We start from the raw sequence: 17,380 nt of genomic DNA on the forward strand, positions 1-17,380 counted from the left end.
ATTTTTTAGATGTCTACAGGAATTCCTCAATATGAAGATTGTCATCATGGTGTATTGATTTTTGCTATATTTCCTACATTATGTACATTGCAGTATTATATCAGATCAACAGAAATTCAAATGGCTATTTTCAGATGATATGCAGTTCAAACTTTAATACCTTGTCTGCCATTGTGTATTTTTCCATATGGACATACATGTCGTATAAAATTAAACTCTCAATTGATTTCCTGACTGCAATCTTTTTTTATTATTATTAGTTATGTTTGTTGTAATTGTAGCATAGTGTTTATTTATAGAAGTTTCCTGTCTTATAATTCTGCATGAATTTTTTTTCTTCAAAATGATAAAGTGAAATGATCACTGCACGAATATAGTTAAGTCTGATAATTTTGGCAAGGATTTTGGTTTTTACAGAGCAAACAGAAAAAAAAGTTTAGACCAATGCCCAAATTCACTAATTCAGTATTAATTTTAATTCATTAATAAAAGAAAGAACCTCTACATATTTAAAAATTATGATGTACTGTACATGTACAAGAGCATACAAATAAGAACATAAAACAATATGTAATAAAAGTAGATGGAAACACCAAAAGTAAGTTTGTTAAATTGCACACACCCAAACTGCATTGAACCATTTTATTTTTAATATACATGTAGGCTTCATTTTCTTCCTAGGCGTAGCAAGAGTTTTCTACATTTCCTTAATTTTCATTCATTTATTTTGTTAAAACAAATGTGCATAATTCATTGCGGATACATTTCAGCTGCGGAAAAAGGGAAATTAAAATAACAGCTCCCAGGTAGCGCCCCAACATTACTTTTTTTAGATATCTCTGAGTCTGATCTCAGTGATGGGCATTAATCATGAAGTTTATCGGTTACTTATAGATTTATTATTGTACTTTATTATAAACACAAATTCTTTATTTCTTTTCCATGAACAGGTATCATTGAGCAGTTGATGAATGAGGCCGTTGCTGAGGGTAGAGCCAGCCGTGACTTTAGGGCCAAGTTTCCTGATGATGTGCTTCAGGATAGCCTGGCCGGCCAGCTTTGGTTTGGAGCCGAGGTATGCATACATGTATCACTCAAGGTCAAATTATTGAATACAAAATTATTTCAGGGGAGTGTTTCATTATAATATGTGTCAGTGATTGTTTAGTGACCAATTTGGTCTTTAATAGCCAATCAGATTCAATGATTTCAGTAGTTTATAACAGCTGTAGTTGGAAATCATAGACAAAGTGCATCATAAAACGTTCCCTCAAATGGAGATTGATATTTTTGTTGTTCTTCAATGCCTCTGAGAATAATATATTATAGGCAAAAACTTGCGTGAATAGTTGAGTTTAAACAGCCAAAAATTTACTAAAATGCAATTTTGTAAAGTCTTAAATTTGTGTCACTTTGATGATATTACATTACCTGTTGATAACTAACATCATGCTTGATCTGATTTGGGTCTTGTACATGTACCTAGTTTAAATTGTTAACCTCTTTCACATTAACAGTGCTTGGCTGCAGGATCTACCATCATGAACAGGGAGATAGAGAGTGCAGCTCTGCGGCCCTTGGCTCGGTGCTTGACCAGAAGTCTGGACTGCTTGAGGGCTGTGCTGAGAGATCAGAGCTACAAAAATCTCAACTCTTACCCACAAAAAGTAAGATTTGAATTATTATGATGATAATGATTGCTACATAAAGTGTTTGCATCCATCACTTTGTGATGCCTGTGCTGCGTAGACATCGTTACCCTTGTCATAAGCTGCCAAATTAAATACTTCTATTTATCTATAGTTCATTTGGACCTGGGTGGTGGAGAGTGGCAAATGTATATAATTGTCTTATCAGATTATAATAATAATATTTTTAGATTTGAAAAGTCTTCTGGTATTCAAAAATTCATTCGAAATGTTTATTTTTAACTAAAAGAGCTTCCTAACAAGTTGACCACTTACACTAGCATTGTCGGACATACAGGTGTAGCAACAAATGATACATTCATATGGGATCCTAACGATTAAAGTTCATTACCTTGCCTCTATGGTGTAATGCATTGTTACCATGGCCTAATATGAGCGACACACATAGCAGATGCTTAAAATCAAAATATTTCTCTGAATATGCATATAGCAACTACAGTCATGTCTTTATATGAGTTAAGAGGTGTCTCATTTTAATACTTTGAACTATAAATATGAAGGACTGCTCACTTCAATGTGAGTTAAACTTGCAAACAAAATTGACCAACTTCAAGGATCAAACTTATTGAACTACCTTTAGAATACAACAATGATATACTGTATATATATTAAACTTGATACATGTATATCTTTTTTTTCTTCAGGTGAAAGAGGCTTTGAAGAAGTTTGACCATGTGTTTGCTGAGTTTGAGCTGAGCTATGTGAGTGCCATGGTTCCCGTGAAATCGGCCCTGGAGTATGATACTATGCAGGATGTCATTGTACTTTTTTGTGAGACTATTAACAGGTAAGCATCATTCTTAATCATTGATTTATTGATTAATGAATTTAATGAGATTAAACATGGTAAGGGTGTCGTGCAGAAGTAGCTACAGATACAGATGATATCAAGGTTGACATATTTAAGCATTTTTAATCTAACCCTTTAATACCTTTATGGAAATCACCTTTTATAGTTTCTCGCAAAGCTTGAGTGTGACACCCAAGCTCAATGTTCAGTGGTCTTATATTGGCAGTCAGCCTCTCAATATCTGGGGAGCATTTCATCTACATTTCTTGTCAGACAAGTTGTCAGATCAGACAGACAACTTTCCTTGAATTTGATTGGCTAAGAAGCACTGTTACTATGGTAACTATCAGTTAAATCAGGACTTGTCAGATAAATCATCCCACAAGTCCTTTCATGAAATGCTTGCCGGCACTCATTTCCCACAACACTTCTCACTTCCAAATTCATACGTGCATGAACTTTACTCAATGGCAGTGAAGAGAGTCAACAGGTGCATGATTTGTCTGCGTGGTATCCACCGTGAGAGCCAGACAGAACGTGTGAATCCAGTCATGTTTCTTGCTTTTCCTGTCAAGATCTTTTTCCCAGAGATTTGCTTTTGTTCTCGCTGGTAAAAAAATTGCCAGAGATACATATTCAATATTTAAACTCTTTATCAGGTTTGCTTTTGTTTAAAGATATTCTGTGACTATTTTAATCATAACTTGGGATCTGTCCAAGTTTTGGAAAGCTTGGTGCAGGATATATATGTGTATGTTCAATAGGAGTGGTAGCATCATGGTCTAGTGGTTCTAACTTGCCTGAAAGGTTGTGGGTTCAAATCCTAGCTGTGGGATAATTGCATTTCACAGGAAATTCATCTGCATTGTATTGCATTTAACCTTGGTGTAGTTGTTTCAAGGAATATTAATTGCTGAAAATGCTTGTTTGCCTGAATGGCAGACAGGTCATAGCTACATGTAGGGTAATAATGATTAGCACCCTGAGCAGTCTGCAAGGTGGGTATGAGCATTTATTATTATTATATGCTTTGGACTATACCTTTAATATAGAAAATGATGTCAAGTAGGTAGCCTGAGCTACAGTGCAATATTTCCAGTAAAAAATCAAACAAACATACAAATCTGTTATACGACACTTCAAATCAGAGTGTCCTTAGTCCCTCAAAACAGAAAATGTCAAGTGGCACAGTGTGTCTGGTTTTAGATCCATAAACCCTACCTAAACAACACTTTATGTACCCAGCTGCATGTAAACCAAGTACATTGTAAATATCATGTGCTCACAACCTCACATTTCGGGCAGTACATGTAATTTTAACTCAGTGGAACAATAATTAATGGGTGTAATGTTTCATTTTAAATCAAATTGTAAATTTCATGGCATACATGTACACTCTGGTGGTTGTGAATCATGAAGCTATTATGATACATGTATAGTTATATTTTTGAAACATTTATGTTAGAGCTATTAAAAATCATATATATACCTGAGATATATTATGGAAGGAAGTCTCAGTAGGACACCTGCTGTGTTTATAATCTGATATTAACATTTATTATATATAACTCCTTCATTTCCCTTACTATTTTGGTATGTCTTTCATATTTAATCAGTTATCAGTATAATTGATAGCGACAAGATATTTGCAGTGGTTGCTGGAACCCAGCCAAATCTGTGTGTAAACAGTGTCTTGGATTTCTAGACTGGATATTGATAAGGGGTTGTATCAAAACGTGAAGTGACACGATACACTCTTCCACCACTTATAAAATGCTATATTGAGCAAGTCCAAAGACAAACTTTCTGTCTTCATGAGTTTTATGCAACGCAATCAAAATTCTTTCAGAGGGGTAACTTGTTAGCCAGACCTTGTTCTTAATGATTAGGATGCAAGCCTGGAATTTTCCAGACGTAGCAAAAGATAATATTCCAAATGTTTTGTCTGTGTGTCAGTTGAAAAGTTAAATGAAATCTCAGAATGAATTGGAAAGAAAGTGTGGGCAAAGAATGTTGGTCATGACTCTTGAAAAAAATTGTTTGGGCATTCACTTCTCTATCCTTTTCTCTTTTTTATTCAAAGAGAGCATTGTGTCCAGTTACATGTACATTTAAACTGTATTTTATTGATCAACATTAGTATGCGAGGGGGGGGGGACAGAAGTGGTCCATATATTTTGTAGGTCCTTTCAAAATGAATCATTGTTTCTATTAATTTAGTATAATTCAAACCCTATTTTTCTTGCAGTATTACCATTTTTGGAGGGGTGGGGTGTACATATAGCTATTGTCTTGACATATTAACAATTAATATCTGGTAATTGATATGTGTAAATCCTGGAGAATTGCAACTTTGTCTTTTTTCTCCTTTGTGTATCTTGCTAGAGCTTAATTTCATAAGCCTCTTTCTTGAGTTCAATAAAATGAATCTCTTGAGTCCTATTAAAAAGTCTGAGGATTTATCATTCTTATTTTAACACACACACATTGAATACTGCATTGCCGAAGATTAATGACATCAGTTTACATGTGCTCTGGAAGATGTGCCAAATGACACGTCACAAAGTGGTTTAAGTTGGATCTAGTCACTTATGACTGTTTGTGGTGGGATTAGTCGTTCAGGATTTGGAATACCACAGTTCGTTTCCTTAATTCTTTAGTAAAGTTCAAGAATTGGTACAATGACTCAACCTATTGATCATGTTGATTGAGTGCCATATGAAATATTTTCAAGCCTGTATACTATAGCCATGTGGAACGCATTGAAATAACTTGAACTGTTGGAAGTGTTTTCACCTCTGTATTTTTGTCTGTATTAAAAGAACAAAAATCAAGGTTTTCATAGAATCTGTGCACACAAAAAGAAAATAAGCATGTGGTCATTTAACTCTCGGTCGTTGATGGAGCTGAAAAAAGGTGTTTTTTTTCAGGGAATTTAAAGTTTATATATTTTTGTGTGGTTAATTTGTCAAACAATGTTCAGTATCAAAGAAGGAAATAGGACTTGGCCAACTTCCTTTGATAAATTTAGAATTGAAAAACATTTTGATTGATAAATAATAGGGGTTTAATCTTCATGTTTAATTGATGAGTATTAGTGTCGGTTCAAATCACACAGTGACACTTCTTTTGACATTCTCAGAAAGTAATCCTCATTTACCAGTCTTCACCTAGGTGTACATGAGGAGTAATAGGAAATGGTTCGGTAATAAAAAATTCAGGGCTTTACAGAAAGAATAGAGCACAAAGAGGATGATGATGGTGACGACGATGATGACGGTGATGGCGGTGATGATGATGATGATGATGATGATGAATTATAATCATCACCATTAAAAAAAATGGTGATGTTGATGATGATAATGATGATTATGATGATGATGATGATGATGATAATGTTGTTGGTTCAACTTGTGCTTTTTGACTATTAAATGGGTACTACATGTACATGTCACAAAAGTATAAAATAATTATCATTATTTTGTTTAATTCTCATTATTATTAATATTGATTGAGAAAGTTTTGTTAATCAACTGCTTTTCATTTCATTGTAAATCTGTAAATTTAGGAAGAAAACAGGAAACACATGGCTGTGATAAGAGAAGGTCATGTGACAAATCACATGATTTGTATATGACCATGTGAGTAAGAAAGCCATAATCTATGAGGGTAACCCAATAATTTGTGTTTTTAACCACCCTGGAGCCATTGCAGGGTCATCAAACCCAATACAACCAAGCTAAAGCTGATTATTTCCTACTGTCCTCGATAATAAAATAAGCGGTGAGAATTTAGTCCTCGCTATTAAACAGCACATGAAACTTGCACCTGTAGGCCTACACTGTACATACCCAATATCAAAAGTGTCCCTTTTGTATAATAAATTTCAGGATATACTGCACATACCTTTCCCATCAGTTGCAATAGTTGCTTTGACAGCCCACAATTTTTATAGCATTGTCAAAAAAGCTTTCGTAGTATTACTGTAGCTTTCCCAAATCTGGGTAGTGGGAAAGACTTGCATTTGGTAGATTTTTAGAGGTTAAAATCTGTAGAGGTAATAGACTGCAAATAGTTACAATATCAGTGCTTTATTCTAGCTACCAAACTCACTAAACAGTAGGTCAAATGTGACACTCCTGGGCCAATAACTAGTTACTATAACCTTGGCCTAGGTTCCTTTCAGCCCAAAATAGACTGGTTACTGACCCCTTAATTGGCGGAAAAGTTCTATCATAAGACACCCCCAGAGATGGAAGTTGTTTTAGCTGGCCAGTAGATCTGTCGCCAGGTTTTTTGCCAAAATGTTTTGGAGACAAACATTCAGTATTATGAAAAATACAGTTATGTTTGGAGCAGATTCAATTTAAGCCTATTTGCAAACTTAATAGAACGTTACATGTACAAACTTGCTAAATATTTGAATGAAATCAAAGTTGTCCTAATTTTCAAACATATTTTACACAAAATTAGTATAAATTCAACTGCTAATGAGCCACATGTAGGCCTATTACATGTATCTGAAGGCTTGTCAAATGTAGAAACCAGTTTAAAGGAGACGAGCTGGATTTAATGTCATGAAAATCCTCAAAATTAAGATCCGCTTTACAAAATAGAAGAAACATTCTATTTTCAGTGTTCAAATCTGAGAGTGTTTCGTGAACTTGAAGCTGAATAATTAATGATTAAACATGATTCTCAATTTAATTATCACATTCCAATCCAAGTTGAAATGTGAAGATGGCTATTAAAATTTGCTATCACAGTAGACCTATTATTATGCAAAGAAAATTTGCCTGAATTCAAGTACATTCAAAATGCATTATTTTTCACATCAGAATAAGCTTTGCATTCACACTTAAAAAGTTCATATGTCATTGGGAAAGTCTTGCTCAACTTCGGAAAAAGCTTTTTGATCACAATCTTAAAACTTATACCCCTTTTACAAACCCATCCTCCAATTATCCGCCTAAGAGTAATGCGGATAATTCAATAAAAATTGCATTCACAAACTCCGAAAATAATCCGCACTATTTTTTTTACGAGCGCCTGACCTGAAAAAGGCGGATAATTGTCATGGCAACTGCACACGCCCCCTCCGATGGGGTTGTGTTGGAAAAGGGTGACCTTTGTGACCGCACCATGGCAATTATCCGCATTACTTTGGAAATGCGTTCATAAAGTCAAAATCTGATCCCGATGCCGCTATTATGCGGATAATTGCAGCATCAAAATAATGCGGATAACTCTGGTCCCGCTCCGATTTTACGACCAAATTATGCGGATATCCGCATAATTGGGTTTATGAAAGGGGTTTTAATGACCCTCAATACCCCAACCCCAGAGTCTGGGGTGCAGTTTTGAATTTTAACATATCAAGATCACACCTGTTGCATCATGAAATGTTGCTCTCAAAGCTTGACCTTCTCAAGTTACAGGGTCACATTCTGAAGATGTCACCAAGTTGGTTCAACCTCAAATTTTTTTGATGGAAGCTTCTGAATTGCTGTCACAATCAATGTTTTGAATGATCTTAAAACCAGAAAAAGGAATTGAATTGCTTATTCATCAAGTGGTTGTTCGCTGTCTGTATTGAATTGAATGTTTTTGATGCATAAAATTATGATATTGGCATATTATCAGAAGATTCGCATGTGATTATGTGTTATGTTTTTTAGGAGTCAAGTACAAATTTTCTGATTCATACAAAGGAAACAAATAAAAAGAAAACATACCATAAGTAGATTTATAAATTTATGATTGAATGAATAAGATAAAACAGAAAAAATACATATAGTAGATGAATAGATTATAGGCTTATTTTTAGACTCAAATAAACAACTAGTGTTTCACTATATTCAACACATTTGTGCTACATACATGTACAGTTGTAGTATGTATGTATGCTTCATGCTTTGCACTTTACATTTTATACAAATGCACTTAATACTTTTTCCCCTTTTGTTTTATAGTGGAAATGAAAATAATTATGCGTAGCTTGTGACCCACTCATACACTGTATGACTAATCACAAGTCAAATGCACTTAGCTATAAAGCCTGCTTGTCTGTCCGTCTGTCTTAGTAATAGTATACTAATGAATTACCTTATCATTCTCATCTCGGTTTAGAAAGTTGTTGATATCCTCCCTCTATCACCTGGCAATATGGCTGTCAAGGCATGCCACTGGCTATGTTCATATGGCATTGTCAAACATTTTATTTAACTTGAAGGGGCAAATAAAAAAATACATGCAGGCCTACTCCATAACAACAATTTTCATATTAAAGTCTAAAAGCGGAACCCAATTTTAATTTCATTAAAAAAATGAACCTGAGACAATCAGAGATGTTTTAGGAACCTTGAAAGTTTTAGAAAGTAGTGTTCAAACTTTTGATTTATATGTAGAAACTAAGATATTGTTGTCGATCTTAAAACAAAGTAAAGAACCAGTTGTGTGACCCTTGAAGTTTGGGGACTGTTTTACAAACATTACTTTAATGAAGATTATCTCTTGCAATATTTAAATTAAACCTAAATAACTGTCGTGGGAACTTTATTGCTTGTCATTTGGCTGTCAAGCATTGTCACTCTAATTTGCTTTGATCTATTATGATGGACCAGGCATGAAGAGTATAAATGTCATCAATATTAGATTGTAGTACATCCTTTGCTTCAAGTCATGAGTCTCGCACTCAAGTGGAGGCAAGCTATGTAATGTAAATTTCATGAAACTAAATTTAAAATGTAAATGCGAGTGCTGGAATATAACAATGACATCTTGCAACTAGATGGTTGCATGTTTACCTTTCGGGTGGTGTTTGTTCTTCTACAAGTCATGGTGCCATACTAGTCTGTATCCTCCTCCTCCTCATCAATACCACTACCATCATAACCACGACCCCAGTAACTACCACCATTATCATCATACATGTACCACAACCACCATCACCGTCACTGTCATTAACCTCATCATCATCAACAGCAGCATTGTCATCCCAAAATATACAAATCATTTCTTACTCATTAATTTGATTGTACTAGTAGTAGTTCTTGGTAAAATCAGGCTAAAAGTGCTATGCCTGTTGTTAAATCTGCGGTGAAGCAATGCATGATAGACCTGATCAAAAGTATTAACAATGAAATTGATTAAAAACCCCAAAACCACAAACCCACAGTGTCCATGTACCAATGCCGTTATAATCTGATAAAGTACTGGAGTACAAAACCAGTGAAAATATATATTTCCATTAGCCTGAAATGTATTCATTGGACTGATCAGTAATTGTGAAGAACACAAAACATTTCAGTTTTGGAATTTATTTTAATTAGCGCAAATGTATTACATTCTCCATGGCATGGGCATTTGATTATTTGGTTAGCATCACTGTGCTGAATGCGAGTACAGTACTTGCTGACTTATTGCTCATTTTAAAGTCTGTTTGAAGCTGAGATAACTTTGTGAAGCTTGAATTTGTATTACATAAAATTGCATGTACATGTACAGTGTATATTCAGGTGGGTCTAGTAATATACACAGAAAGAGCTGGGAATGTGAAGGTTTTGACATGATTGATAATTTGGTCCACTGAGCATGTGTACATGTAGGCTATATGTAAAAAAAAGTTTACCTTAAATTTGAATTTGATTGTGAAATCTCTACAGAATTGATTTTTTCATTAATTGATTATTAATTAATTAATTTATTTATTTATTATTCATTCATTTGTTATTATATTTTTGATGGGGTCTATTTTTACCAGAGTGGACTTTACCTCTACTTCATTTTAATGCACATTTCAATCTTTGCAGCAAAGGAAATCGATCTAGTTGATAGGTCTATAAATTTGTACTACTGTAGTTACAGAAATCCAAATCCATAGTTTTCTTTCGCACTTTAGATAATGAAAACAGATCGATAGCCAGCCTGTTCAGTCAAACAACTGAATATATTTTTCAGACAGATATGACATCACTTGATAACTTTGTTCTGACTTTGTTATTGATAGGAAGAGCTTACAACTGTTTCGGGCAGCTCGTACAATGAAGTGTTTTTTTCCAAAATATACCATGTGTTTGATTGCTACTGTTCTTGCCACAGACATGTGCTACAAGTGCTGTACAGCATGTGAATTGTCTCTAAAAATCTCTGGGGTATTCATAATTCAGATATGGAACTTACAAATAATTTATCTTCACTATTCAGAGTACATCTTGAAATTTCCAATCTTCCAATGTTTATAAATTAGATAAGGTAGAAGATCCCAATTAAATGATTTTTTTATATTTCAAAATGCAATGAATTATTTGCAATCAATTTCAACTCAATTTTGGGTCCCAAATATACATGTATATCACAAGTCTTGCATTTAATTGCAAATTTGTGCTCATTTGCTGGAATCAGGTAGGAAATTTTAGGGCCTATTTTTTCACACAAACAAGAATTCATAATTGATCAATTGTATACTCATCACATAAATTTGCAGTTGATTGCAAATAACTTCTTGCAACACCACATAAGTGAAACTTTGAAATAATTAAATTTCTTGTTTTGCATCCAACTTGTATTAAAATTTTCAGTGTTTTTGTTTGTTTTTCTCTTTTTATTTTATGTGAGGGTGGACTTGGTATTAAAGCATCACATCTTTGAGCATACCATTAATGATTATGGTTTGACAAAAAAAATGTAATTTCATATGTCATGATTACCAGATGTAAAAGAAATCACACTTGATAGTTTGAGATTTTTTAAAAGATGTTTCTCTTTTAGGTTTAATAGCTAGACCGAATCCAGTTTGGACCATTACCAAGCATACATGGATGGGTGTTATTGCCATCCATGCATTCATCCATACCCTGCCTTTCCTCATATTAATGACCTAAAGCGGTGATGCGGCCTGTGTTTGTAGGTCATACTTTGGCGCAAAGCACCGCTTATTATCCCTATCGTGTATATTATTACAGTCAGGATATCAGTGTAAAGTAATGGAAGCATTGATAATGTCATATCACTGTTCCATGTTGTTGACACTATCATAATTTATTAATGCTAATTTGAAAGACCACCCTACGCATGCATCCATGTTACTATGAATCCATATGCTATACTACATCTAAATATTGGTAACACAATAATGTACAGTGGACTGATCAATGTGTATGCTCAGTGTTTATGATATTGCTTTTGATTGTGATTTTATCATTAATTATTGTTCTTTCTCTTTCTTTTTCCCCTTAACCCCCCCCCTTCCTCTGGCCTGATGACAACCCCCCCCCCTCTCTCTCCCTCTCTCTCCCTCTCTCTCTTCTTTTTTCATCTGCACCATATGTTTTACACTACTCTGTCTTGTTTTGCTATCTCTGCAATTTTACATTCATCAATCTTCATTTCTTCTTCCATCCTCTCCTATTTGCACCTCTTCTCTCTGTCCATCTGTCTATCTCTTTAATTCTGTCCCATTCTCTCCTCTCTCCCTCTATCCATTCCTCTCTTCTCTGTTTTCATCCATCCATCTCTGCAGAGCTCTATCTAGGAAGTTATTTACCCAAGATCAGATAGATGATTATGATCCTGGATTGATGTTTACTATACCAAGGCTTGCCATTGTCAGGTAAATAATATTTCAAAATTAAAATATTAGGTGGTATTTTTGTCTTTAGTTAATAATATAGACCTCTTTTTATGGAATTCCATTTTCCAAATTCATACACCAATTACAGATTGTTTTAATCCTGCAGCACAAAGTGCCAATTACTTTGCTATGACAGGAGAAGAAAAAAACCATGAGTTTGAATTGAAATATTTTGATTTATTTTACATTGTCATTGTCATAAATATTGAATAAGGGAAATATGAAGTTTTACCTAGCATTGCTATTGGACATAGGACTTTAATAATTGGTTTACTTGCTTCCTGACTCCCCCCAGTGGGTTAGTGACATTCTCTGATGGTCCCCTCAACATGGCCAAGCCTGCTTCACAGATATCAGAACTCTTCAGACCCTTCCAGAATCTTCTTATCAAAATCAGGTATGTTCTCATTTGACTTGATTCACATACTGTACATGTATCTTATCAAAGCAGTTTTGTGAGAGTGGTTGCACTTGAATCCTTGTTCAAACGTGATGTGACAATGCTCAGCAACATTCTGTGTGCACAGTCAATGGAATATATGTAAGGTGTCAAAAAATGTCTTCGGCCTGCGCACTCTTGTCCATTCAGACCCCCATAAAGTTAGCATGAAATAGACACGTGTTGCTTAAGTTTTGCGGAAAAAGTCATGACATCATCGAACGTATTCATGACCTAACAATTAGCTTGTGCCATCATAATGAAGTCATTGTGATGTCATTTTTTTTTCTTCAAATTTTGATACTTGAAGTGTAATGATTAATATAGGTATTTGTCTGACTATGTGTGTAGGCTATTAAAAATATGGCTGAACTTTCTCTCTCCAGTCTGTTAGGATTTTGTCTAAAAGACATCGTGACAAGATAGAATGAGTAGTTAGAAGATGTTGAATAGCTATTAGTGTTAGAATAATCATTGAAGAATGACTTTTCTTTTCTCTCTTCATTGTCATGGCATACAGTGAGCTGCTACAAACTCTTTCAGAGGAGGAGCTTCACCTTCTAGAAAGGGGGCTGTGTAGCTCCAAGGAATCATGGGAAGACATCGAGCGAGAACTAGACCAGCTTTCATTCCGTGACCGACCCGTACATGCTACAGACAGTCACTACCACGACGAGGCTGCATGTAGACTATCACCTTGCAGTAGCTGTGTGACAGACTGTGATACCATGTGTAGTAGCATACTTTCACTCACACCAGAAGATGGAAGAGTTATGAGTGTGCGAAGAAAGGCCAGCGATTCCAGTCACCGATGTTCCATGGAGGATGCGATAGACATTCCAGGGGCAGTCAATACCGAGAGCTCAGGAGAGTTCAGGGCTGTCCGCATCAGGAAGTGTTCGCGAAATTCACTGGGGGTGACGTCGCCGAGGATGAGTCCCGATTCTTTGGATGGTTTTGCTGGGGGTGAGCCCCGTGAATGCATGAAGTGTAGGAGGAATTCAAGTCAGCCAAGTGATGCAGGGTTAGAGGACAGTGGGCAGTTTCATGATGCCTGTCTTGCATCACGTAGCGTTGATTCGTCTCCAAGAATGTCCAAAAGAACTTCAAGACATTGCAGGATGCCTCGCGAAAGAGCCGCATCGGACAATACCTCCATCTCCCCCAACAGGAGAGAAGGATTGTCTGAGAGTAATCCTAGAGTGTTGAAGCGAGAAGATAGTGGTCTTGGCTCAGCACCCAATGGAGATTTGATGGAGTTATACCTTCAAGAACTGCAGACTTCTTACCCTTTGAGTGACATTGCAACACCTTCAGCCAGTCCTATCCATGGATCAATAGCCAATTCCAAAGAAGAACTCAGCGATATCAGTGAGAATAATATGCTCATTGTTGAGATGCAACACAGTGAGCTCATTGTTCCCACCTCCAAAGAGAACAACCCCCTTAAAAGTGCCCATCAAAGCAATTCTTCCAGGATAGCCATGGACTTCAACACCAGTTTTCCCATGTTTGGAAAGGGTAAACCCAGCACTGAGCTCAATACGACAGGAATCGTTGGAAACTCCACCCAAAGGATACCCGGTGAGCCAGTGGAACCCACATCCCAAATCCCAGCGGTTGTGAGTCGTCACAGCGATTCAAGCATATCCATTGACCCGACGGTGCAGACCCCTACTGACCCTAGCATCCAGACGCATGTGACCGTCAGACCTTCTCGTAGCGAACCCTCATTCAGACTGCCGCTTTTTGGAGCACATCCTCAGACACCCCACTCTCATTCCGGAGACACTCTTCCCAGTGCCCTGAACCGTGTCACCGGCAGTAGAGGCATAGTTCGCCCTCCGGTGACGTCTGGATCAGATGGGGAAGACTCCAGTGATCTGTCTTCTTCACCTTCCTCTTCCTCCTCATGCTGTTCATCCTGTTGTTCCTCTGGACATGCTTTTGATGATGGAGACAGGGATACAGACTACAAATGGGAATCTGATGACAGGTAAGAGAACAATAACGCTTCAGAAATATTTGAAATGTCATCATCTTATATTTCTGTGGGTTATTTTGGTATGTAAATAGAAAAATGTAATGTTTAAAACTTTGAATAAATTTTACATGCCATTAAATTCAATTCAAAGTCTTCTTTATTCGCATAAAAATGCACATACAAATATTAAAAATATGTTTTCCAATTTACAAAACAAACATATTCAATATATAAAAAAATACACTTTAAAACATTCATTCAACAAAAAACAAAAAATAATAATAAAAAATCCCAAGGTGGGACCAGGAATTAATATACATGTAGGCACAGAAAGCCAAATCAGTTCCTTCAGTTCACTTCAGTTAAACAAGATACATCCCTTTCATCCCTCATTGTAATGAGTTCCCTAATTTGCTCAACCTTGCGATCCACATTAGCTAAGTTGCATTGAACCTTATTCCACTGCCTATTTACCTGTCTAGGGTCCATCATATATTTACTATTCAAGTATTTGATTCCCTCCAAGCACAGATAATAAACCAAACTGATTCATTTTTGTTATATATGATACTATAAAGTTATCAGCCTTAAGAGATGACAAGACAAAATTTAAGCATCTTCTATGAAACCACAATTTTATGCACATCGTTTTGGCCAAAAAAGGTAAGAACACATTGTGTGTTTGCCAAGGAACTTTCCACACTCTGCGAACAGCTATTCTCAAGTGTCTAAATAAAATATCCAAAGATCATCTCTACACAATAAAAATAGGTTCATAAAAAAGTTAACATATATATGGTCAGTTCAATGTGTCTACTCTTACCTGCCTGGTAAAGGAAAAATATTTATTTATTTATTCAAATTTCATGCATCCATGACAAGCTGTCTGTAAACATTTTTCCTTCAGTACTTATACATTTATGTGTTCCTTTCAGTATTTACTTACACCAATAGCTTTGAATTAACCCACAAATGATTCCTCTAATCTCTGTCACTGCTTTCATTAACAGTAGTGATACAAATTCGCTGATATCTGAGACCAATGATGAGCAGGAGATAAAAATGGCAATTCAAGCTGCAGAACTGGCTGCGAGGCAGAAGGTCAGGTCACAGTTCAGAAGTTCAAGTGATCTTGTACATAGACTCTTTGTCTGCATTGCAGGTAAGAAGCATTGGATCATTAAACTAAAGATCTAGGATGTGTCATCAAATTGCTAGCTCCAACAATTAAACTAACAACTCCAAACATACTTTGCTCTTATTTTGTCCTTATGTTGGCTATTTTTGTGCCACATAATTGGATATATATTACTGCATCATTCAGCTTTGAAAGAAAATGTTGGGAGACCAGTATTATCCTTGTGCACTTAATCGTTCTTGTGAACACCTGACATTCTTTTATTTGTAATTCATGAAATTTGACATGGTGTAGGGGCTTCATTTATGTAGTCATTGAGACAAAAAAGGTTGTTTCCCAAAAAAATTGAGAAACTAGGCCCTGCCACCCATTCCTAATGTATTATTTGACCTTTGACCTACAGGTGTTGCTGATCAGCTGCAGACCAACTTTGCCAGTGACCTTCGTAGCATCCTCAAGACAGTCTTTGAAGTGAGTGCCTGCAACCCCCTTGCTACAGAAGATTCTGTCTTTACATCTCCAACGCCATCAACCTCAACTGCTAACCCTGACGAACAGTTTGCTTCTCCCCCGACCTCAGCAAGCAACTCAGTGGCGTCAATGAGGCCAGACAGAGCGGGGAGCAGCAGTGGAAGTCATCGATCAGTCCGGATTGCAGAAGGCAGCAGACAGGGTCCAGGACCAGAGGGTCGCGAGAGGCACAGGCATAGGAGTAACTCCTCCAACAGGAGTAGGAGATCAAATTATGATGGTGAGTTGTACATGTATATCTCCTAAGAACTTGAACTGCATGTTTTTAACAATATTGCATTTTGCTACCCATCTGCAAAGCATTCATCCATGTAAACATTTCGATTTGATTAAGGTCATAGATATATAAAGCATCCGTCTAAGTACATAATTCTCATCATCAGTCTCAATTTTGCATATTTGTAAATCATTCATCATGTTAACATTTAAATTTGATTATGATCATAGAACAATAAGTACTGCCTGATGATTAATTCTCATTATTTTAATTATGCATGCATCAGATTATCATGTAATAAATTGTCATTGGGCAATAGGTTTGTCACTTGAGATGAATTAGGTGCAGCTGATGATATACGATCCCAACATAGTTCCTAAGCCCGCCTCACACTATGTTGATAAATTTAAGTATTTCGACCAATCATATCTACCTGATGCAGATTCCAATTAATACTGTAACACAAAGCTTAGCAATGATCGTAGAACAGATTCCATTTACTGCAATGTAAAATTAATCGTAAAAATCAAGCTTACGATTAATTGCTAACCTTTGTGTTACAGGACCCAGATTATGTAGTGCATGTGTTATACACCTCTTCTCAGTCAAATTTCTCCAAAGTCTAATTTCTCAGAAGTAGAACAGATTTCTATGGTCCCTATAGAGCTGACTTTGTTAGACAAAGTTACCTGTAGTAACTAAATCCATTTGATGGTATAGTGTGAGGCAAGGTCTGGACTTTAGGATGGATACCTGCACCTCTAAACAATAGGTTAGGATGTTTCTTACCAGGGATGTTTTACTTTCCTGATCAGACCCTCCTCTCTGGATGCCTGATGAGACCAGTGATGAGTGCCTAGCCTGTAGATCTTCCTTTACGGTGCTACGTAGGAAACATCACTGCAGGAATTGCGGTCAGGTAAGGAGAGTGTTGCCCAGTT

General features: G+C 36.1%; 1 protein-coding gene across 1 annotated transcript in view; it reads left to right on the forward strand.

The window, feature by feature from the left end:
* Positions 1 to 17,380, forward strand: part of LOC129273466 (lateral signaling target protein 2-like) — a 37,737-nt gene that overhangs the window by 15,300 nt on the left and 5,057 nt on the right. The window contains exons 3-11 of the mRNA XM_064107395.1: positions 951 to 1,075; positions 1,518 to 1,667; positions 2,354 to 2,496; positions 12,020 to 12,109; positions 12,426 to 12,527; positions 13,090 to 14,565; positions 15,564 to 15,715; positions 16,095 to 16,442; positions 17,255 to 17,358. Of these exons, the coding sequence (XP_063963465.1) occupies positions 951 to 1,075; positions 1,518 to 1,667; positions 2,354 to 2,496; positions 12,020 to 12,109; positions 12,426 to 12,527; positions 13,090 to 14,565; positions 15,564 to 15,715; positions 16,095 to 16,442; positions 17,255 to 17,358 (2,690 nt within the window). The remainder of the gene's footprint in view (positions 1 to 950; positions 1,076 to 1,517; positions 1,668 to 2,353; positions 2,497 to 12,019; positions 12,110 to 12,425; positions 12,528 to 13,089; positions 14,566 to 15,563; positions 15,716 to 16,094; positions 16,443 to 17,254; positions 17,359 to 17,380) is intronic.

The sequence above is a fragment of the Lytechinus pictus genome, chromosome 12 (assembly GCF_037042905.1).
Source record: "Lytechinus pictus isolate F3 Inbred chromosome 12, Lp3.0, whole genome shotgun sequence".
NCBI lineage: Eukaryota > Metazoa > Echinodermata > Echinoidea > Temnopleuroida > Toxopneustidae > Lytechinus > Lytechinus pictus.